Source organism: Heterodontus francisci, chromosome 9 (assembly GCF_036365525.1).
Source record: "Heterodontus francisci isolate sHetFra1 chromosome 9, sHetFra1.hap1, whole genome shotgun sequence".
NCBI classification, from domain to species: Eukaryota; Metazoa; Chordata; class Chondrichthyes; order Heterodontiformes; family Heterodontidae; genus Heterodontus; species Heterodontus francisci.
Genome location: NC_090379.1, coordinates 51460764 through 51483790, shown reverse-complemented (window position 1 = coordinate 51483790; position 23027 = coordinate 51460764). Strand labels below are relative to the sequence as shown.

The following is a 23027-nucleotide window of genomic DNA, read 5'->3' as shown; positions in this document are numbered from 1 at the left end:
TGTTACAAGTTCACAGGACACCAGTCTGCTGTATACGGAGTCTTTATTGAAACTGACTGTAATGGCTGCCTGCAGTCAGAGTACCTCATGGTAGAGGTCACATGACTACGGCAAGCCAGGAGGCGCATTGGTATAGTTTTGCATTTCTATCCCAAACATAGGCTACTCATGCCTTGTGACTGGTGTCTCACCCTGCGCATATCCTGCCCTTTAAGCTATCCTCAAAGTATTGGTATCTGGGCTGGTGGTTGCAAGAGTGAGATTGAATGACTGTTATTCTTCTTCATCACTGTCTTTCTGCTCTTCCAACACTGCCTAGCAGCTTGCAGATCTTAGGTTGTCTGAAACGGGAAAGGCACAAGGGTAGGATTTTGGTGAGGGGAGGTGGAGGAGGAAGAAAGAAGTGCATATTTACATGGTTTGCAGCTTCTAAATCAGAAGAGAGTGTGGGATGAGGGATGTGATCAGGAGGATTAGTATAAGGTTACTATCATCTTCTATCATTTCAGCCCCCCGACGGCCACGGCCTAAGCCATGGCCGCTTTAATGATGGTAAGTGATGTCTCATCCATCATGGTAAGGACATGCAGCCATGCCTATCAGCATTTGCTACCTCTGGTTTTGTACCACCTTGTCCTGCAAGATAGAGGGAGGTGTGTCAAACAGTGTGGTGCGATGTTTTTGGGTAATGTGGCTGTCATGGTTAAATAGCTGGCAATGTGTGCAAGCTGAGAGATAAATGGGGCTTGCAGCAGGGCCATGTGTGAGGGTGAGGTGAATTAGCCCCGATTGATAGAGATTGTTGATAGCTGAGTGATAGGGTGTGGTGCATTGAGCAATATCTGAGTCTAGTGGTGCAATTAGTGTTATCTGGCATTTCAAGATGCATTCACTGACCTTGGCCACTCATGTGAGGTCATTGATCATTTTGCGACACTACATCTAAGTCCTCGGCCCTTGACCCCTGGCATGGATTGCCATGGATCTGGTCCCACTGACCTCTAAGGGTTTGTCTGGAAAGCCTTCTGGCTCCTTGCCGATAAATCACATCTCACCTCCTCAACCGAGGCCTCCAGTGCAGCATCAGAACATCTTGGTGTCTGCACTCTCCATGTCGTGCCATTATTGAATGTTTCTCAGATCAGAATCAGATGTAGAATGCTTCAGCCACAATGCACCTCCCCTTTTAAGAGATGCAAGCTGGCTATTTAGTGCAGGCCAGCTTGAACTGGTGCTATCCTCTCATGATTTTGGGCCCCCTGTTGAGTCATGCAGCCATTCAACAGTGTGATTATTGCTGGCTGCACGCTAAAATTATGTTAATTAGAAGACGGCACTAAGCAGGCATACTGCCTGTATCAGAAGCAACGACCATGAGTTAATCCCACATTGTGATCCCCCCACCCATTTTTGGGGGCATTCAAAATTTGCTCCCAATATAAATTAAAGATTGCCATTTTACGCTATACAGGTTGCTGGTCAGACCACATCTGGAGTACTGTGCCCTGTTTTGGGAAGAAATGTTTAGTCATGATGGTCCAGCTATCATATGTGTCCGGCAGGCTTGACAGACTAGCATCAATTTTGTACATTCACAGAATACAGCTGTACCAAAGCATGTTCCACTCCAAGCTATATCCAGCAGGAGCAGTGTCAAGTGGCTTTGCTTCACTAAGAAGATAATGCAGGAGCATTGTAACATGCTGCACATGGACCTCTACCCCACCTTCGGAGCTGTGATCACCCTCCCTGTGGGACTGAAAGAAATAACAGACATCAATTTTTTTAGCTACCTCAGGCTCATTCCAAGCTGGCAGTGGAGAGATTAATTATGTGTTCTAGGCAGCTGCCCAGCAGTGCATCCTTGAAATGATATGTTTATTTACTAGAGCTAGAAAATTCATTAATCTTCCGTCACATTGCTACACTACCCAAATCATGCATCCAGTCATTGGTGAATCTCCATCAGGCATTCACTCATGCAATATAGTTGACCTTAGAAAATACATCGGGATCAGATGTGCACACAAGTGGCTGGATTTTGTTCACCTTCTGACGTCAGGCTCCATGGCACTGTGGGGGGGGGGGGGGGGGGTGCTGAAAATCGGAGCAGCAGTGGCCCGTTACGGAACCCGACGCTGGGAATGCTGGGCCGGATCTGCCCGGCGGCGGGGAAGCTCCGTGGCGGCTCCTCCGCCGCTCTGCGACAGGACCCTGTTTTAAATATTTAAATAACCTTTCTGCATTAATTTAAATGTAATTCCCCGCGATCTTACCTTCGGTTCCGGATCTTCAGTGTGACGGGTGGCACTCACACGTCCTCACTTTGTTATCCAGGGAAAGCTGGCGGGGGGGGGGGTGCGTGGTGAAGGGGTCAACTCTGCACTTAGTGCAGTTTGGGGGAGAAGGGGTCAACTCTGCATTGTTAGTGTAGTTGGGGGGGAAATGGGGCAAATATGTATTTTTAGTGTAGTGGGGGGATGGGGGGCAACTCTGCATTCTCTACGCAGGGCTGGCAATCCCTTTAAGAATGGCGCAGATACAGTTGACGCCATTCACCGCATCACCGAGGCTGCCCCCTCACCTGATTGGGGGGGGGGGGTGCGTGGCCGCACTGCGTATTGTAATGAGTGCTGGGCTCAAGATTGCAGTGGTGTGGCGGTGCATGGCCCCTGCGTGCCATCTGCCATTTCTTATGCCTGCCACTGCTCCTGGTGGTGGGACAGCAAAATCCAGCCCAGGGGGTGGGCAGACTCGTTCAACTGCTGCAGTTCCATCAATTATTGGCCTAATTGAGAGCCTACTCAAGTTAAGTCTGTAGATTTGGTCTGATCCTGCCAAGGGCGTCAGTCAGTCCATGGATCATATACTAATTACCCTACAGGACTAAACAATACAGTACTACAGTACTAAAGCATATATTTAACGCAGAATCTGCGGAAGAAACAGCTATAGTTTTGTGTTGAAGGGAAGTAGCATGTAATCCAGAGTGGCGATGGAAGCTGCTTCCTCAGTCACACCAGTCAATTTCAGTCAGATAGTCTCCCTACCCAAGTCCCTGAATTCTGTGGAGAATGCTCACAGGTTGGGCTACAAATAGGAATCGCCAGTTCACCATAGGGAGGTGGGGAAAATAAAAAAGCAATTCAGTGCTACACCACCCTGACATATCGCTTACTCTAGATAAAAAGCAGCATTAGTAGGGAATAGTTATATACAAGTAGTTCCAATAGATGTCGAGCATTACAAGCCCATAATAGCTGTTTTTTAAAAGATTAGAAGATAACTAACAAGATCTTTTCACTCAGTGGGTCCAAAGTGGTTCAGAGTTGGTAATCCAACATGCAATACAGCACAGGGCCAAGGCATGGGTTTTCGTTTGTGATATTCTTCTTCATTGAATTTCAGATTTTGACTGCATTTTTGGAATAGTACAACGCAGAAGCTTAGTTACTTAAGAATGAGAGAGAGAGAAAAAGCAATAGTTTCATTGTAGGCAATTCTCTCAAATTAATTAGCAATTGTCTAAAGAGTTGCATTGGCACAGGCACTGGAACAAGTAGAAGTGTATTATTTTAATTGTGCTTCAAATGCTCAATCTTCTAAATCTATGATAGTGTAAAATCCAAACTTACATTTGTTAGTTCGGTTGGGAAAGCTCCAACACCCACTCTAGTGGTATAGGCTTTGACAACACCATATACTGCTCCAATGTTCGATGGAGGAATACCCAGCCCTGTGCATACACTTCCAGCAGTGCAATTTGATGATGTCACAAATGGATACGTTCCTTTAAATAGAACAGGCGTAAGTTACATTTTTATACAATCAAAAGCTTTTTGTTCAAATATGCCATACAGAATTGTGTGTTTGACTTTAATGAGACACTAAAAACTCTGCTCAAGCATAGGTTAATGAAGAAAGGTTCAAACAACTAAAACTATCATCACTGACAAAAAAGAATGAGGGCAGACAGAATACAGGGCTTTAAAGTAATTCAAAGGTTTGGACTAAAGGACCCAAGCACAAAATTCACAAGCCTCAAGCAACATTAGAGGGTTTTTCCCCTGCAGGATAACAGATTTGTTTAAAAACTCCCAGAGAAAGTAGTTGGCTCAAGGTCAAACGGCACCCTTATGAAGGAGCGACATCCATATCTCTCGAGAGATGGGACTGATGCCAATAGTTATATTTAACACTGCTTGATTTTTCAAAAGAAGAGTTTTGGGGAAGGAAATTAGTTCTCCATAAGGTTTGAATCAACATATGATTTGAGAGAGAAGTCAGTGATTGAGTAATTATACATGTACTTTGTACATAGTAGACTAGAAGAGCTGAATGCCTTTTTTTTTGCTGTGGGTTTTCTTAAGCGATAGGGTGCCGACTGCTGGTGAAACTGCATGCCAAACTCCAGAGTCTAATTATATTGATCGTTCAAGATTACTAACTTCAAACTTGCAAGACATGGACACAGATTAATGGACATCAGTTGACTATAAAGCTTAAAATATAAACAATAATTTAAAAAACAGCTGTCTTTGAGGGGTTAGAAAGTGAGAGGCCCTTTCAGCAGCCATATGTTTTTCCTTATGTTAGGAATGCACTGCAGCTGGGAAATCATTATACTGCTATATAAATTTTGAATTGTTTTAGGAACTTAAGACATCATATAATTCTGGAACAATCTGGAATTTCCTGATCCTGAATAGAAATTGGGCTGGGCTCATTAGCTTTTGGCAGAATCACCATGACCAAGATGGATGTTCTTTGATGCTAGTCTGGAAGATGTAGCAATGCTGCAGTGGGCCACAGATTTTTCTTGACTTACTGAAATGATTTAGGGTTGTTCCCAGGGACAAGAGTTGTCCACCACCGAATGTTGCAGACTGGCACATTCCAAGGTCCAGGACTACGTGCTGAGGGATGCACTAAAGCTTGGGGCAGCCACAGCAAAGGCTCAATGGGGAAAGACCACAGTGTAAGGTTCCCCCACCAAGCTGGACTGAGGGGCTGGATCCATGGGAAACCCCTCGAACTGTATCGTTAATATTCTCAATTGCTGTAAATGTAAAACTGTAATTGACATGACAGTTGTGAAACGGAAGGGTTGGGAAGAAACTCATGACAGTATTGAAGGAAACTGATCTCCCTTGCAATGTTTGTATTTTTTGGTGCTGTTTGGAAACTGTTTGGCAATGTAATTTTTACAGATTTTTATGAATAAAGTATATTTTGGAAAAAAAAAGGTTGTTCCCAGGGACGCACACCTCCAAGATCATCTTCCGTCCAGAGCCCGCTCCATTGAGCAGGATGAGACGTGCTCGCGTTACTTCTTCCAAAAGGTACACAGAGAGAGCTCTGTTATCAGCAGCCTGAAGGAAGAAGATGGCTCGGTAATGTCTTCGTAGTCCGACATACTAAGGATCAGCAAATCCTTTTATGCTGGCCTGTATGACGCGAAGCCCACAGACAGCAGAGCCTCCCAGTCCTTCCTGTCATCTATCATTGAGGTCTTAGATGAAAGCAGGAGGGAGAGACTGGACAAGCCGCTAACTCTGGACGAGCTGACAAAGGCCGTCGAGTCCTTCGAGACGAGTAAAACTCCCGGGAGCGACGGCTTACCGGTCGAGTTGTACTCGACCCTGCGGGACTGGGCCGGCCTGGACCTGCTGGAAGTATACGAGAGTATGCTCCTGGCCGGCAGCATGTCAGAATCCATGAGGAAAGGCATCAGCACCCTCATTTACAAGTGGAAGGGGGAGAGGGCAGAAATCAGAAATTGGCGGCCCATCTCACTGCTTAATGTTGACTACAAGATTCTGTCCAAAGTTATAGCCAGTCGAGTCAAGTCTGCTCTGGAGTTGGTGATTCACCCCGATCAGACCAGCACTGTACCCGGCAGGAAGATCTCTGATAGTCTCGCGCTACTCAGGGATACGATCGCCTACGTGCGGGACAGGAGGGTGGACACCTGCCTCATCAGCCTGGACCAGGAGAAGGCTTTTGACAGGATATTGCACACCTACATGATGGACGTGCTTTCCAAAATGTGGTTTGGGGAGAGAATCTGCAATTGGATCAAACTGCTCTACACAAACATCAGTAGCGCAGTTTCAATCAATGGATGGGAATCGGAAAGTTTCCCGATCCAATCTGGAGTCAGACAGGGCTGTCCTCTCTCCCCGGTCTTGTTTGTTTGCTGTATTGAACCCTTTGCTGAGTCTATTAGGAAGGATGCGAGCATAAGAGGGGTGACAATCCCAGGCAGCGGAGGCACTCATGCTGAAACCTCCCTGTACATGGATGACGTCGCCGTCTTCTGTTCGGATCCGCTGTCTGTGCACAGACTGATGAACATCTGCGACCAGTTCGAACTGGCCTCGGGAGCCAAAGTTAACCATGGCAAGAGTGAGGCCATGTTCTTTGGGAACTGGGCTGACCGATCCTTTGTCCCCTTCACCGTCAGGTCAGACTACCTGAAGGTGCTGGGGATATGGTTCGGAAGGGCCGGGGCGTGCACCAAAACCTGGGAGGAGCGAGTAGTCAAGGTACAACAAAAGTTGAGCATGTGGGGGCAGCGATCTCTCTCCATTGTGGGTAAGAACCTGGTCATCCGGTGCGAGGTGCTCACGTTGTTGCTGCACGTGGCGCAGGTCTGGCCCATACCCCACTCCTGCACTGTGGCGGTCACCCGAGCCATTTTCTGCTTCATCTGGGGATCTAAAATGGACCGGGTCCGGAGGGACACGATGTTCAAATCTCTGGACAAGGGCGGGAAAAATGTACCCAACGTGGCCCTCATCCAGACGACCACATTCGTGTGCGGCTGCATCAAGCTGTGTGTAGACCTCCAGTACGCAAACTCCAAGTGTCACTACGTGCTGAGGTTCTATCTGTCCCCAGTGTTGCGAAGGATGGGCCTGGTAACATTGCCGCGGAAAGCTGCATGTAGTTGGACCGTGCCGTACCACCTATCCTTCGTGGAGCAGTTTCTGCGGGAAAACACCTTTGACCACCGCTCCATCAGGCAGTGGTCTGCACGGGATGTCCTCAAGGCCCTACGGGAAAAGGAGATGGTGGATCCTGTCGGATGGTTCCCCGAGCAGACCGTCAAAGTCATTTGGCGGAATGCCTCATCAGCAGAACTTTCAAACAAGCACCAAGATGTAGTGGTGAGTGGTGAGAAGGGCCCTCCCCGTCAGATCCTTCATGTACGCCCGAAGTCTCGCCCCCTCCGCACAATGCCCCCACGGTGGCTGTGGTGGGGAAGAGACGGTTGCCCACCTACTCCTGGAATGTGTCTTTGCAAAGTAGGTGTGGAAAGAGATGCAGTGGTTTTTGTCGAGGTGCATCCCAAGCAGCTCTGTAACACAGGAGTCTGTGCTCTACGGGCTGTTCCCAGGAACTCACACCGAGACAAACATCAACTGCTGCTGGAGGACTATCAATTCGGTGAAAGACGCCTTTTGGTCTGCCCGAAACTTGCTGGTCTTCCAGCGTAAAGAGTTGTCCACCACCGAATGTTACAGACTGGCACATTCCAAGGTCCAGGACTACGTGCTGAGGGACGCACTAAAGCTTGGGGCAGCCGCAGCAAAGGCTCAATGGGGAAAGACCACAGTGTAAGGTCCCCCCACCAAGCTGAACTCAGGGGCTGGATCCATGGGAAACCCCTCGAACTGTATCGGGAAAATTTTGTGTGCTGTAAATGTAAAAATGTATATGGCATGAAAATGAAATGGAAGGGTTGTGAGGCAACTCATGATTGTATCGAAGGAAACTGATCATCTTTGCACTGTTCGTATTTTTTGACTTGATGCTGTTTTAAACTGTTTGGGAATGTAATTTTTACAGATTTTTATGAATAAAGTATATTTTGGAAAGAAAAAAAGAAAAAAAGTTCCCAGGGACGCACACCGAGACAAACATCGACTGCTGCTGGAGGACTATCAATTCGGTGAAGGACGCCCTTTGGTCTGCCCGAAACTTGCTGGTCTTCCAGCGCAAAGAGTTGTCCACCACCGAATGTTGCAGACTGGCACATTCCAAAGTCCAGGACTATGTGCTGAGGGACGCACTAAAGCTTGGGGCAGCCGCAGCAAAGGTTCAATGGGGAAAGAAGACAGTGTAAGGTCCCCCCACCAAGCTGAACTGAGCGGCTGGATCCATGGGAAACCCCTCGAACTATATTGGGAAAATTTCATTTGCTGTAAAATATAAAAATGTAATTGGCATGACAAATGTGAAATGTAAGGGTTGTGAAGGAACTCATGATTGTAATGAAGCAAACTGATCTCCCTTGCAATGTTTGTATTTTTTGGTGCTGTTTGAAACTGTTTGGCAATGTATTTTTTACAGAATTTTATGAATAAAGTATATTTTGGAAATAAAATAAAAGGGATTGCGAGAGAGGGTGAGACAGAGAGAGAGAGAGGGACAAGGATAGAGGAAGAGCCAGTGATAGATGGAGAGACAGAGATAATGACACTGAGAGACAGAGATAGAAGGAGAGAGAGGGAGTGACAGAGAGGGAAAGACAGATGGAGGGAGAGAGACAGAGAGAGAGACAGAGATAGAAGGAGAGGGAGTGACAGGGAGGGAAAGACAGATGGAGGGACACAGAGAGAGACAGAGAGATGGAAGGAGAGAATAGGGCAGATAGGGAGGGATAAATAAATAGGGAGAGAAAGAGACAGACTGAGGGAGAGACAGAGGTAGAGAGAGAGGGAGAGAAGGAGACACACAGGGAGAGAGACAGGGATTGGAAGGGACAGGCATTGGGAGAGAGGGTGAGACAGAGAGAGAGAGAGACAAGGATAGAGGAAGAGCCAGTGATAGATGGAGAGACAGAGATAATGCCAGAGAGAGACAGAGATAGAAGGAGAGAGAGAGGGAGTGACAGAGAGGGAAAGACAGATGGAGGGAGAGAGAGACAGACAGAGAAAGGGACAGAGATAGAAGAGAGAGGGAGTGACAGGGAGGGAAAGACAGATGGAGGGACAGAGAGAAGGAGAGAGACGGAGAGACAGAGAGAAGGAGAGAGGGAGAGACAGATGGAGGGACAGAGAGAGAGACAGAGAGAGGAGAGAGAGGGAGTGACAGAGAGGGAAAGACAGATGGAGGGATAGAGAGAGAGACAGAGATAGAAGGAGAGAGAGGGAATGACAGAGAGTGAGACAGAGATAGAAGGAGAGAGAGAGGGAGTGACAGAGGGAAAGACAGATGGAGGGACACAAAGAGAGACAGAGAGATGGAAGGAGAGAATGGGACAGATAGGGAGGGATAAAGAAAGAGGGAGAGAAAGAGACAGACTGAGGGAGACACAGAGGGAGAGAGACAGGGATTGGGAGCGTCAGGGATTGCGAGAGAGGGTGAGACAGAAAGAGAGCGAGAGAGAGAGAGAGAGGCAAGGATAGAGGAAGAGCCAGTGATAGATGGAGAGACAGAGATAATGACAGAGAGAGACAGAGATAGAAGGAGAGAGAGAGGGAATGACAGAGAGGGAAAGACAGATGCTTTAAATGTAAAAATGTAATTGGCATGACAAATGTGAAATGGAAGGGTTGTGAGGCAACTCATGATTGTAATGAAGCAAACGGACCTCCTTTGCACTGTTTGTATTTTTTGACTTGGTGCTGTTTGAAACTGGTAATGTATTTTTTACAGATTTTTATGAATAAAGTATATTTTGGAAATAAAAACAAAAAAATTAGTGAGCGAAAACCCCTCGAACTGCATCGGGAAAATTTTCGTTTGTTGTAAAATGTAAAAATGTATATGGCATGACAAAAGAAATGGAAGGGTTGTGAGGCAACTCATGATTGCATTGAAGGAAACTGATCATCTTTGCACTGTTTGTATTTTTTGACTTGGTGCTGTTTGAAACTGTTTGGCAATGTATTTTTTACAGAATTTTATGAATAAAGTATATTTTGGAAATAAAAAAAAAAGGGATTGCAAGAGAGGGTGAGACAGAGAGAGAGAGAGGGACAAGGATAGAGGAAGAGCGAGTGATAGATGGAGAGACAGAGATAATGACACTGAGAGAGAGAGATAGAAGGAGAGAGAGGGAGTGACAGGGAGGGAAAGACAGATGGAGGGAGAGAGACAGAGAGAGACAGAGAGATGGAAGGAGAGAATGGGACAGATAGGGAGGGATAAAGAAAGAGGGAGAGAAAGAGACAGACTGAGGGAGAGACAGAGGTAGAGTGAGAGGGAGAGAAGGAGACACACAGGGAGAGAGACAGGGATTGGAAGGGACAGGGATTGGGAGAGAGGGCGTGAGAGAGAGAGAGAGAGAGAGAGAGAGAGACAAGGATAGAGGAAGAGCCAGTGATAGATGGAGAGACAGAGATAATGCCAGAGAGAGAGACAGAGATAGAAGGAGAGAGAGAGGGAGTGACAGAGAGGGAAAGACAGATGGAGGGAGAGAGAGAGACAGAGACAGAGAAAGGGACAGAGATAGAAGGAGAGAGAGGGAGTGACAGGGAGGGAAAGACAGATGGAGGGACAGAGAGAAGGAGAGAGAGAGGGAGAGACAGAGAGAAGGAGAGAGGGAGAGACAGAGAGGGAAAGACAGATGGAGGGACAGAGAGAGAGACAGAGAGAGGAGCGAGAGGGAGTGACAGAGAGGGAAAGACAGATGGAGGGACAGAGAGAGAAACAGAGATAGAAGGAGAGAGAGCGAATGACAGTGAGACAGAGATAGAAGGAGAGAGAGAGGGGGTGACAAAGAGGGAAAGACAGATGGAGGGACACAGAGAGAGACAGAGAGATGGAAGGAGAGAATGGAACAGATAGGGAGGGATAAAGAAAGAGGGAGAGAAAGAGACAGACGGAGGGAGACACAGAGGGAGAGAGACAGGGATTGGGAGCGTCAGGGATTGCGAGAGAGGGTGAGACAGAAAGAGAGAGAGAGAAAGGCAAGGATAGAGGAAGAGCCAGTGATAGATGGAGAGACAGAGATAATGACAGAGAGAGACAGAGATAGAAGGAGAGAGAGGGAATGACAGAGAGGGAAAGACAGATGCTGTAAAATGTAAAAATGTAATTGGCATGACAAATGTGAAATGGAAGGGTTGTGAGGGAACTCATGATTGTAATGAAGCAAACGGACCTCCTTTGCACTGTTTGTATTTTTTGATTTGGTGCTGTTTGAAACTGGTAATGTATTTTTTACAGATTTTTATGAATAAAGTATATTTTGGAAATAAAAACAAAAAAATTAGTGAGCGAAAACCCCTCGAACTGTATCGGGAAAATTTTCGTTTGCTGTAAAATGTAAAAATGTATATGGCATGACAAAAGAAATGGAAGGGTTGTGAGGCAACTCATGATTGCATTGAAGGAAACTGATCATCTTTGCATTGTTTGTATTTTTTGACTTGGTGCTGTTTGAAACTGGTAATGTATTTTTTACAGATTTTTATGAATAAAGTATATTTCGGAAAAAAAAATTAGTGTGCGGGGCCCACAGACAGCAGAGCCTCCCAGTCCTTCCTGTCATCTATCACAGAGGTCTTAGATGACAGCACGAACTGGTCGCAGATGCTCATCAGTCTGCGAATGGACAGTGGATCCGAGCAGAAGACGGCAACGTCATCCATGTACAGGGAGGTTTTAGCATGAGTGCCTCCACTGCCTGGGATTGTCACCCTTCTTATGCTCGCATCCTTCCGAATAGACTTAGCAATGGGTTCAATACAGCAAGCAAACAAGACAGGGGAGAGAGGACAGCCCTGTCTGAACCGAGATTGGATCGGGAAACTTTCTGATTCCCACCCATTGATTGAGACTGCGCTACTGATGTTTGTGCAACAGGAGTGGAGGCAGTGGAGGCACTCAGGTTAAAACGTCCCTGAACATGGATGACGTCACCATCTTCTGCTCGGATCCACTGTCTGTGCGCAGACTGATGAGCATCTGCGACCAGTTCGAACTGGCCTCGGGAGCCAAAGTTAACCACGGCAAGAGCAAGGCCATGTTCTTTGGGAACAGGGCTGACCGATCCTTTGTCCCCTTCACCGTTAGGTCAGACTACCTGAAGGTGTTGGGAATATGTTTCGGAAGGGCCGGGGCATGCACCAAAACCTGGAAGGTGCGGGTAGCCTGGGTACAACACAAGCTGAGCATATGGGAGCAGCGATCTCTCTCCATTATGGGTAAGAACCTGGCCATCAGGTGCGAGGCACTCACGTTGCTGTACGTGGCGCAGGTCTGGCCCATATCCCACTCCTGCACTGTGGCGGTCACACGAGCCATTTTCCGCTACATCTGGAGATCCAAAATGGACCGGGTCCGGTGTGACATGATGTTCAAACCTCTGGATAAGGGCGGGAAAAATGTACCCAACATCGCCCTCATCCTGATGACTACCTTCGTGTGCGGCTGCATCAAGCTGTGTGTAGACCTCCAGTACGCAAACTCCAAATGTCACTACGTGCTGAGGTTCTATCTGTCCCCGGTGTTGCGAAGGATGGGCCTGGTCACATTGCCGCGGAACGCTCCATCCAGTTGGACTTTGCCGTACCACCTATCCTTCGTGGAAAAGTTTCTGCAGGAAAACACCTTTGACCACCAATTCATCAGGCAGTGGTCTGCACGGAATGTCCTCAAGGCCCTACGGGAAAAGGAGACGGTGGATCCTGTCATATGGTTCCTCGAGCAGACCGCCAAAGTCATCTGGCAGAATGCCTCATCACCAGAACTTTCAAACAAGCACCAAGATGTAGATTGGCTGGTGGTGAGAAGGGCCCTCCCCGTCAGATCCTTCCTGCACGCCCGAAGTCTCACCCCCTCTGCACAATGCCCTTGAGATGGCTGTGGTGGGGAAGAGATGGTTGCCCACGTCCTTCTGGAATGTGTCTTTGCAAAGCATGTGTGATTTTTGTCGAGGTTCAACCCAAGCAGCTCTGTAACACTGGAGTCTGTGCTCTACGGGCTGTTCCCAGGGACGCACACCGAGATAAACATTAACTGCTGCTGGAGGAGCATCAATTCGGTGAAAGACACTCTTTGGTCTGCTCGAAACTTGCTGGTCTTCCAGCGCAAAGAGTTGTCCATGACCGAGTGCTGCAGACCGGCAGATTCCAAAGTCCAGGACTCCGTGCTGAGGGTCGCACTAAAGCTTGGGGCAGCCACTGCAAAGGTTCAATGGGGAAACACCACTGTGTAAGGTCCTCCCACTAAAGTGAACTGAGGGGCTGGACCCATGGAAACCCCTCGGGCTGTATACACCAAATATGGTTTTGCTGTAAAATGTACGTGGCAGGTAAAATAGAATGGAAGGGTTGTGCGGCAACTCCCATATTGAAGGAAACTGATTTCCTTTGCACTTTTTAGAATGTCAACTTGTTGCTGTTTTGAACTATTTTGTAATGTATTTTTTTTACAGATTTTTATGAATAAAGTATATTTTGGAGAAAAAAAAGTTAGTGATCAGCAAAGATGATCCTCTGTTCTAGAAAAATATCCTTTGTACCAAATGTTCAATTGATTTTAACTCATTGGTATTGCAGTAAAATGACAGATAGGAAAAAAATATTTTCTAATAGAAAACATGTTTAAAAATAAGGCATCTAAATCGATGTTGCTTATACCTGAATTTTTGATCATTTTTCAGATTCAGTTTTTGACTTATTTAATTGGTAAAATGCATGGTTTTCAAAAACTTACCAAAATCTATGTCAAGTAATGCTGCATTGGCACCTTCCACAAGAATTTTTTTTGCTGGACCATGAACAGCCTTGTGCATAAAGTAAACACCATCTTGCACCATTGGCCTTATACGTTCAGCATATTCCTAAAAACAAGAGTTAAAATCTTACAGCATGCTTTTGCTAAAGAACACAGATAAATAGGAAATATAGGGTATTCAAATTCAGAGCAAGCTTCAGTTAACAGCAAGTTTGCTGTACCACCTGAAATTCTCCGATTCATTTCTATATTACAGAATTACTGTTAAATGTAATTTGTTTCTCTTCTAAGAAAAATTTGTATTTTTGGACTTCAGAATCTGCTAGATGAAAATATATGGGACCAAATTTTGCATCAGAAAGTCTTCAAACATCCAGCATAGTAAAAGTGGATTCAAACAGTAGTGACAACATTTTAGTGTGAATGTGTCCCCTGCAGGAGCTGGCAATCCAGTGTTAACCTATATTGTAGGCCTCCAGGCAGCAGAGAATATGAATTTGATGAGTTGAAGCACGCTACTTGAAGTAGCCTACCTAGCAGGGTCTTCCTCATTCTTTACATTATATATGTCCTCCACACGCTGCAAGAATGTGGCTTAACTGGTTAGGTTCTGGGAAATTCAGGTGCCATGCATGTAAGTACATGTCTGCATACTGGGCTAGAATTTACTGCATAAATAACCAATAATAAGGTCAACAGTGCTCACTGTTATTTATGTACAAATTGGACAACAACTTCAGGTAAGCGCAGATATGTGCTTAAATCCAGAAGTTGCTGTCTGAGATGCACTGCTCCTCCACATGCTGTGTGAAAATGGCATCTCCCTGTCTGGCTCCCTATTCAAATGTATTGAATGGTGTGAAGTTCCTGAACTTCCTATGGACTAAACTCGTCACAGAACGTCACGGCCTGTCCACTTCAGTCTGAGTATCCTTTTTAATTGTGTGATGAATCTTAATTACTGCCAAACAACCTCACTGGCACTGAAAATTAACCTTTAGAAATGTCTTTGTCCTTCAGATTTTAATTGTTGAAGATTTTTTTTTTAAATTACATTTTATTGTACTTTTTATTTGTCTCTTTTTAACTTTTTCTTAATCCAATCTTTCCCTCTCTTCATTTTGCTTTCTTTATCCATTTAACATTAAATTCACTATTCCAACTTACACTCCGCAGTTCAGACTCTGCATTGTTCACTAACAATACCTCAATCTGATTGGCTGTCCTTTCACACAGGTCCCAGATGCCCTGTAGAGGACGCCATGCTGCTTGGATCTCTAACTTCCAGGAACTCCCAATGCAAAAGGTCATGGGAATGAAATGGGAAAGGGCAATTCTAATGAATGGCATGTGCCATTTGTTCACTGGCTACAGTAAACTCTGGCCGAATATTACAGGTAGGCAGTGCCACATGGTCTATTGTTCCCACATTGTATAAAACCCAGTGCCTCTCCCATTGTGTCAATACATTTCAATTAGAAGCTAAACTCAAATTAACCAGTAACTTCACACTAATTTTCTCCCCTCTGCCATCCACCCATATCCACATGAACTAATGAGATGGGTGGGCTAGATAGAGATGTTGAATGCACATCATTTAAGGAATAAAGATAACCCTACTTTAAACCCCTACTCTGCACCCATCTGTATTTGAAAATTCAAGTAATTATCATGGTCCATGATCACCCAGTACAGAAATGTCCCTTGGAAGGGCTTTCGACCCAAAAGCAAGGGAGCGAAAGTGCAATGAAACTTCAATGGCTGCCAGATTTGCATCCTTATGGTTTCTGTCCAAAAATAGCAGATAGAGGGTCTCAAATCCTAAACATTCTCCTGCTGCCCCGACAAAGAGATTCAAGGAGGTTGCTGGCAACCCCTTCTCAGATCCTCAATGTTGAGGGAGCTTGGCATAACCTCCAAGGTCCAACTTCAGAGGGTCTTCTGCTGTTTGGGCCTTTGTTGGACAGAGGTCCAGGGAAATGAGACAGAGGTATGTTGACTTCACTCCTATCTCATTAGCCTTCCATTAGAATGTTTCCACCTGCAACAGGCAAAAGCAATCTGCCCATCTGGGGAAAACCCTGCAAGTACACGTGAGTGCAAAGGAGATGGAGCAGTAGCATAAGTGGTCTTCAGCTGTTTTCCCTCTGTTGACATCAGGAACTAGGCATTCTCAGGGCAAAAAACATGGAAGTTGGTCCCATTAAGGCAGTATATTTATTGAACTAGTAACCCAGTGGTCTGGACTATTGATCCAGAGAACATCTGTTAACCTTCTGACGAAGGGTTATTAACCTGAAATGTTAACATTGGCTTTCTCTCCACAGATGCTGCCTGGCCTGCTGATTTCCAGAATTTTATGTTTTTATTCCTGGATTTATACAGTTTAATTTTGAGGGTATGGTATGTATCCTCATACTTTACATTACCCTCTAGTTCCCTACGTTTTTTTACTTTCCTTCCAGGTCACTATAAAACTTTATAGAAATGAATTGGAAGTATGATGGACTATTATTTAAGCACAGTTAATTTGTAATCATGTTACTGAAAAATTCATTTGGAATTATTGCAACAGTGGCTGAATTAATAACAAGGGTAAATGCTTTGTTACATGAAGTAAGTTTACCATGCAATAACCTAATAGCGATGTATTCTCACATGCAATTTTGAGTAACATATGCTGATTTCTGATATTTCCTTCATCCGTTTACCTTTAATTTTTTAAGTTGTCCTTCAATGTCTATTTTCAGATTAGGGAACATGGACTGATATTGTTGAGCCAGAAGTTTAAATCTGTTAAGGATTCAAGAATCATACAAAAAGGCTTTATTAGTCTCACTTTTATTGATCAGGATTAGTTTGTAATCTAAAATGGACCACTGAGGTTTCTAGCACAGAAGGCGGCCATTCAGCCCATTGTGTTTTTGTTGGCTGTTTGCCAGAGCAATCTAAAACTAATCCCGCTATCCTGCCCTCTCCCCTTACCTCTGTATCATCATCTGCTTCAAATATTTATCCAATTTTTCCTTGAAGGATGCAATGGCTTCTGTCTCAACTACTCCTGTTCCTGCTCCAACAACTCTGTGGGTAAAGGAATTTCTCCTAACCATTCTTTCACTCTTAGTGATAATTTTACGTTGATGATTCCTCGTCACTAACTGTTCCACCAGAGGAAATAGTCTTTCCCAGTTCACTACAAAAAATTTTCAGAATTTTAGAAACCTTTGTTAAATTTCTACTTAGTCTTCACTACTCCACTAGAAAGTCCCAGTATCTCAAGTGTTTCCTCATAACTATAGCTTCCCATCCCTGGCATCATCCTGGTGAATCTATGCTGTGTGCACTCTATGGCTTTAATGTCATTCTATAATGGGATGCACATAGTTCCCTAACTATGGCCTTATCAATGTTTAGTATACATCTATTATTTTTTTATCCTTTGGCCCCAATTATAAAACCCAAAATGCAGGCATATTTTATTGCTGCATGCACACTTTATATGGAAATTATTATTTGAACCCCTATGTCTCTTTGTTCATCCACGCTTTTCACCATCTTTCCATTGAGTGTATGATTCCTTCCTAATTTGTCCTCCCAAAATATATTACTTGATGCATCCATATTAATTTTCACCTGCTTGCCCATGTTGCTAACCTGTCTTCCTGAAGTCTTTTAGAATCCACCTCGCCATTTAACAAATGCTCTATTTTTGGGTCATCAGCTAATTTCAGGAATGTATACTTTATACCCAAGTCCAAATCATTTTATATTTCCCAAGAACAATAGTGGATACAGCTTGACTGCTAGAATACAGCCCTTATCCACTCTAAGCAGTGTATATTTACACTAACTCTTCACTTCCTGTCAGTCAACCATTTCTTCATTGTGACTGAATCAATGTTCAGAGATTCTGTACCAAACACCATTATACAGGCATCATCACTGCAATAATTGAAGCAGTTGACGGAGAAGGCTCACCACCACTTTCTCATGGAAACTAGAGATGGGCAAGAAATGTAGCCTTGCTAGTATTGTGTACATTCTGGAAACAAATTAAAAAACTACATATGGGTTTACAGAAGATTTAAAATCATACAATAGCAATTTACAGTGTGGAAAGCCAGCTGACAAGTGGCCATCCTGCCTAATCCCACTTTCCAGCTCTTAGTCCATAGCCTTGTAGGTTACAACACTTCAAGTGCATATCTAAGTACTTTTGTTGTGAGGGTTTCTGCCTCTACTACCCTTTCAGGCAGTGAGTTCTGGATTCTCACCATCCTCTAGGTAAAAAGTATTTCTCCTTGAGTCCCCTCTAAATCTCCCATTCTGTTACCTTGCCTTGCTAGCTTTCCCCAATGCATTAAGTCAAACTTCTCCAGACTAAACTCCATTTGCCACTTTTCTGCCCACCTGACTTGTCCATTAATAACTTCCTGCAGTCTACAATTTTCTTCTTCATTATCAACCACACAGCCAATTGTTAATCAATAGATAAGGTGTCTCACCAGAGATTTGTTAGAAAAAAATCAGGCATATGATATAAAAGGAAATGTAGCAGCATGGGTAGAAAACTGGCTGAGAAACTGGCACAGAGGTGCATGATTTTTTTTGGCGATCACATGCTAGCTGGACAATCACTGAGTGATAACTTTTTCTGTCGACAAAAGCTTCTGGTTCATTTTCTGGTACCTTGATGGCTACATGAACACATTCTTTAAGGCGCTGGACATGATGAGAGCCACCCACAACTGCAAATCCCAGAGTTTTCCCATTTTGAGCATTAACACCCATGGAAAGCTGATGTATTGATTGGCCCTGTCAATAAATGCATTGGAGACCTGTTTGATGAAACTGTGCACTGCAGACTGGGAGATGTGGGCGATGTCCCGCGTAAGAGCATAGAAGGAGCCAAAGTGCAAAAAAGTTAAGACTGGTAATAACTTTGAGAGTCACAAGCAATACATGACCACCTGGGCCAGCAGGCAGCAAGTCAGTTTGAGAAGGCTGCATAGTTCAGTGACAGCCTGCCTGGTGAAGTGCAGCTCCTTGACGCAGAAAACTGACTCTTGGCCTATAGGCCCTGTGGGCTAGTTAAGAACTTCAACAAGCTGCCCCCCTCACTTTCTGTCTTCTAAGCCGCTTGTCCTTGTTGTTGAGGCTGTTGTTGCTGTTCTTCTTAGTCCAACTGTTCCTCATCCAAAGCAATGAACATAAAAATGGCACCAATGATAACTGTAAGAGCTTAAAGAAGGTGCATAAGACAAAAAAAAACAGAAGTAATCTCTAAGCTCAAAAGTCCATAGGAAATCCACTAACCATGAGACAACACAGATCCCTATTATCTATTATCTGCAGCTCAATGCTCCTTTAAATAGTGCTTCCAGTCAGTCAGTGCCTAAAGTGAATCTAGTGAAGTTTGGTTTCAGGTACTGATTGTTTGGCTGTTGGTCGAGGCTTCTGTGTCACAAGATTAAAATAGTGCAAGTGTCCTAATTAAATCATAAGTATACAACTTGTATGGATTTGTGAGGCATTTGTCTGCTTCTGGTGCCCACCTGAGTCGCATAAATTATGTTCAGAGTTCAAATGGCAGCCAATATGATTATAAAGGGAATGGAGTGGTAAGCCCAATCAATTAATTTTAATTGCCACTGCCCCATTACCACTCGGTGGAATGGGTTAAATTCTATCCCTTTCAGTTTCAATGATGATTAAATGATAGATTTGAAGTACACTTGAATTTAAATCATTGTTTGGTAGTACAGAACTTGAGTATTGCTGAAAATAAAGACATTTTGTCGAAGCTTTTTGTCTTGCACTCATCAGGACAAATTGCATGGATACAAATGTAAGGGAAAGCAACAAATTTATACTGTATGAGAAGCGAGTGCGGATTGGTTTCACTGGTCAATACACGCACTGGGATTTTTACAGTTCCACGCGCTATAAGATTGGCCTTATCCGCAACCTCGTAAATAGGGCCTGAGCCATTTGCTCACCATGCAAGCTTGATGCTGAAATAGGGTGAATCAAAGGCATCCTGCGTGACAATGGCTATCCTGATCAGACCATTTCTCACTGTATATCGTGGAAATTTTTGAACAGGCCTAAGGCCATCATTTTCGGCCCTGAAAAGTGCCCAGTCTAACTCAAATTACCCTGGAAAGGTAAAGTATCCCAAATAACTGCGCAAAAGGTGAAGCCAGCTGTTTTACGCTGCTACAATGCAGTAGCAACACATGTGATGTTCGCCACTAACAGGATGCTGCCGTCAAGCCAAGAAGATGTTCTTCCTATCACGCAAATGAGTAATGTGATATATGAATTTCAATGCCAGTATGTTGTTAGATATATAGGCCGTACGTCCCAAAGCCTGGTGGATCGTATCAAACCTGTCCCTTCCACTGTTTGCAACAGGCAGGGTACAGGCCGTACCCAACAAGCAAAACTCAAAACACCGTGTCCAACATTAGATGTGATTCCGTGATTGGATAACATTTGCTAAATAATCCTCAGTGTGCTAAGAATTACGCTGACAACCAATTTAAGATTGCCAGTCAGGCTCACAGGGTAGCGCATCTGCGCGTACTGGAAGCTACATATATTAATACACGGGGCTCTGTTCTTTGCAGACAGAAAGAACATGAACACACATTGCGCCTGTTTCAGCTAAACAAAATAAGTGAGCCATTCACTGGTTCATTCCTCAGAGCAATGCCTTGACCGATCAGAGTCAAGTTGCTTGGTTTAAATTTCAAACAAAGCTTGGCAGTTAACTGTCAGATACCATAAACTGGTGCATTCTCCATGGCAATGCCTCTACCAATCAGAGTCCACTTGCCAACCAATCAGCACTCTCTTCTCATACAGTATAAATTTGTTGCTTTCCCTTACATTGGTATTCTTGCGAATTGTCCTGATGAGTGTAAGATGAAAAGCTTCGACAAAATGTCTCAATTTTCAGCAATACACATTTGTATTTGATAATTTACATTGTTTGTTGTTGCGTCACGATAAACCAAATGCTTCCTTTGCTTGACAAGTGTAGACCTTTTTTTAAATAAATAGGCAACATTTCACATGTAATAAAGTACTTTCAGACAACCTACAAAACAAACAAATGTCACAGATCCGAAAATGCTTTGTGGACCTGCGACTGTAAGATATTTTGTTTTGTATATATTTATTTTCCCATTTTAAATATCTGTTTTCTCATCCTTTTTCCAAATCTAACAACATCTGGTGATCAAGGGTATAGCAGGCAACCTGATTCCAAGCCTGTAATCATGTAAGGAAGTGCACAAGAGTGGCTTAGGTTCATTCAATTGCTACTTGGTGTAATCTCTAACTTGGTCAATACATTACACATATAAGGCAACCATGCTGAATTGTTACCAAGGTTATTCCATTTAATTCAGATATTTACACACAATTTCTATATTGTTACCTGGAACTAAAGTCACTGAAGTCAGCCAAAAGGTCACAGACTCGGAGACCAGTTCGTGCTGCTTTGGAAGCGTATGTTGGTCCTATCCCTTTCTTTGTAGTGCCAATACTAGAAAAATAAAATATGCTTCTTCAATGTACCATGCAAGAAAGAAGCCTAGTCTTTACTTTCTTGTTTAAAACAAAGTACAGCAATACCTACCTTTCCATGTTATTTTAATAACAGTTTGGCAAAGGAATGTTGTACAAAGAAAACTCTCAAAGATAAATGCAGATTTGTTCTCTTCTAAGTTGATATCAATTGGATACCTCACACTGGAAGCTATTCTGTAATGTAATCCAGTTCCTTTGCTGCCAAAGTGATCCATGTGCACTGTATTTATCTTGTGTACGTGCAGTTAATTAAGGATATACTTTCAACTTTGGTAGTCAGGACACAGATCTTTCCTGAAACCAGGAGAAAACCTGTCCAGACCAGTATTGCGAAAACATTGATGCTTGCTAGCCGGAACAGATCGGCTATATCCGACCTAAAATCGCAGACATTATCTGGATGTTGTTGATGGCCAGTACTTATATTTGCGTTGGAAATACCCAATGGTCAGAAACACCTAGGAAAGCCCCCTCTCATGGAAATCTTGGTATCCCACACTGCACTGCCATCATTATAATCACCAGATTGATTCTGATCATGCTGTTACTCTCATAAGTAATCCTATAAAGTAGATGGAGTATAGGCAAGACTTTTAATACCATACTCATTAACTTGAAACTTCTCATATGCTGTTGCAGCACACATTTAACATTGATGAGCATATTTACTTTTTTCCCTCTTGCTCTTGTCGCTGGATTTCTTGGAGTCCATCAACAGCTTGATGAAAATCAAACACTGTCAAATTAAATGGAAAAAAAGTTGAGTTCAAACATATGCCACAGCGTATGCTCTATTTTTCTTAAATTTATTTTGAGAGAAAATATTACCAAAAAAAAATGCACCAACTGTTGGCAAGAAATTCAAAGTTTAACACTTATAACAAACCAGATTTTCATATGTTGCCTGACAGCTTTACCATCACTTACCCAAATGTGCTCTGTCCGAAATGATCAGCCTCTTTTCCCAGTCTTTTAATCCTAATAAAAACACATATTAGTAAAGGGGATCAAAACAAAATTGGAGAATTAGAAGCATTCATAAGATGTAGGTTGGTAAATTCCACAGAGCAGCTCCTAAGTAAAGTAAAGCTAAGTAAAGCCAGCTGAGCAGCTCCAAGGACTTTCATGACAGGGATTAAGTTTGGACTGGAGGGGAGCTTAGTCCTGGTTATAATGCTTTATGAGCCTGGAAGAAAAAATGGATTATGTTGCAGCATTATTAAAGAATTTTGTCATAGTTCTAGAACATAGGGATGTCCTAGGATACCATAAAGACAGAATCCAAATGGATACAGTTAAGAAATAGGAAGGGAAATGTACAATTCCTGATATACATGTTCATGGCCAATGATTGTTGATTGACTGGAAGTTTATAATGAGTATCAATGAGCTCCTTGTGATAAAAAAAACACTCTGGAAATAAATTACTAAGGCTTCTGAAACAGTCTGTTTAATTGCGGGGCCTTTAATTTAGCAAGAATTAACTTGCTAGAACAGGTATGCCTGAAGCCCACCAAATATTGGGCTTTGGGCATTGCTTACATAAGACTGGAGAGCCGAAGGTACCTGCTAGGGTCAAGTGTTTACGTACGTCAGTGTAGAACTAGGTTAGATGTCCACAGGTGGTTCTTTTCCCAGACGATGGTCGGCCTATGGAACAAACTGCTAGCTCATGCAGCAGATTTGTCTCATTCCTTCAATAGAGAGCTGGACCAGTTCCTGAGAATTTTCAG

General features: G+C 43.8%; 1 protein-coding gene across 1 annotated transcript in view; it reads right to left on the bottom strand.

Annotated features, from left to right (window-relative positions):
* The window catches only part of LOC137373748 (adenylosuccinate synthetase isozyme 1 A-like), a 61684-nt gene that overhangs the window by 21691 nt on the left and 16966 nt on the right, over positions 1–23027 (bottom strand). Inside the window, exons 4-9 of the mRNA XM_068039039.1 lie at positions 22222–22272; positions 21964–22030; positions 21143–21250; positions 16407–16488; positions 13675–13801; positions 3636–3790 (exon numbers count right to left, since the gene is read on the bottom strand). Of these exons, the coding sequence (XP_067895140.1) occupies positions 3636–3790; positions 13675–13801; positions 16407–16488; positions 21143–21250; positions 21964–22030; positions 22222–22272 (590 nt within the window). The remainder of the gene's footprint in view (positions 1–3635; positions 3791–13674; positions 13802–16406; positions 16489–21142; positions 21251–21963; positions 22031–22221; positions 22273–23027) is intronic.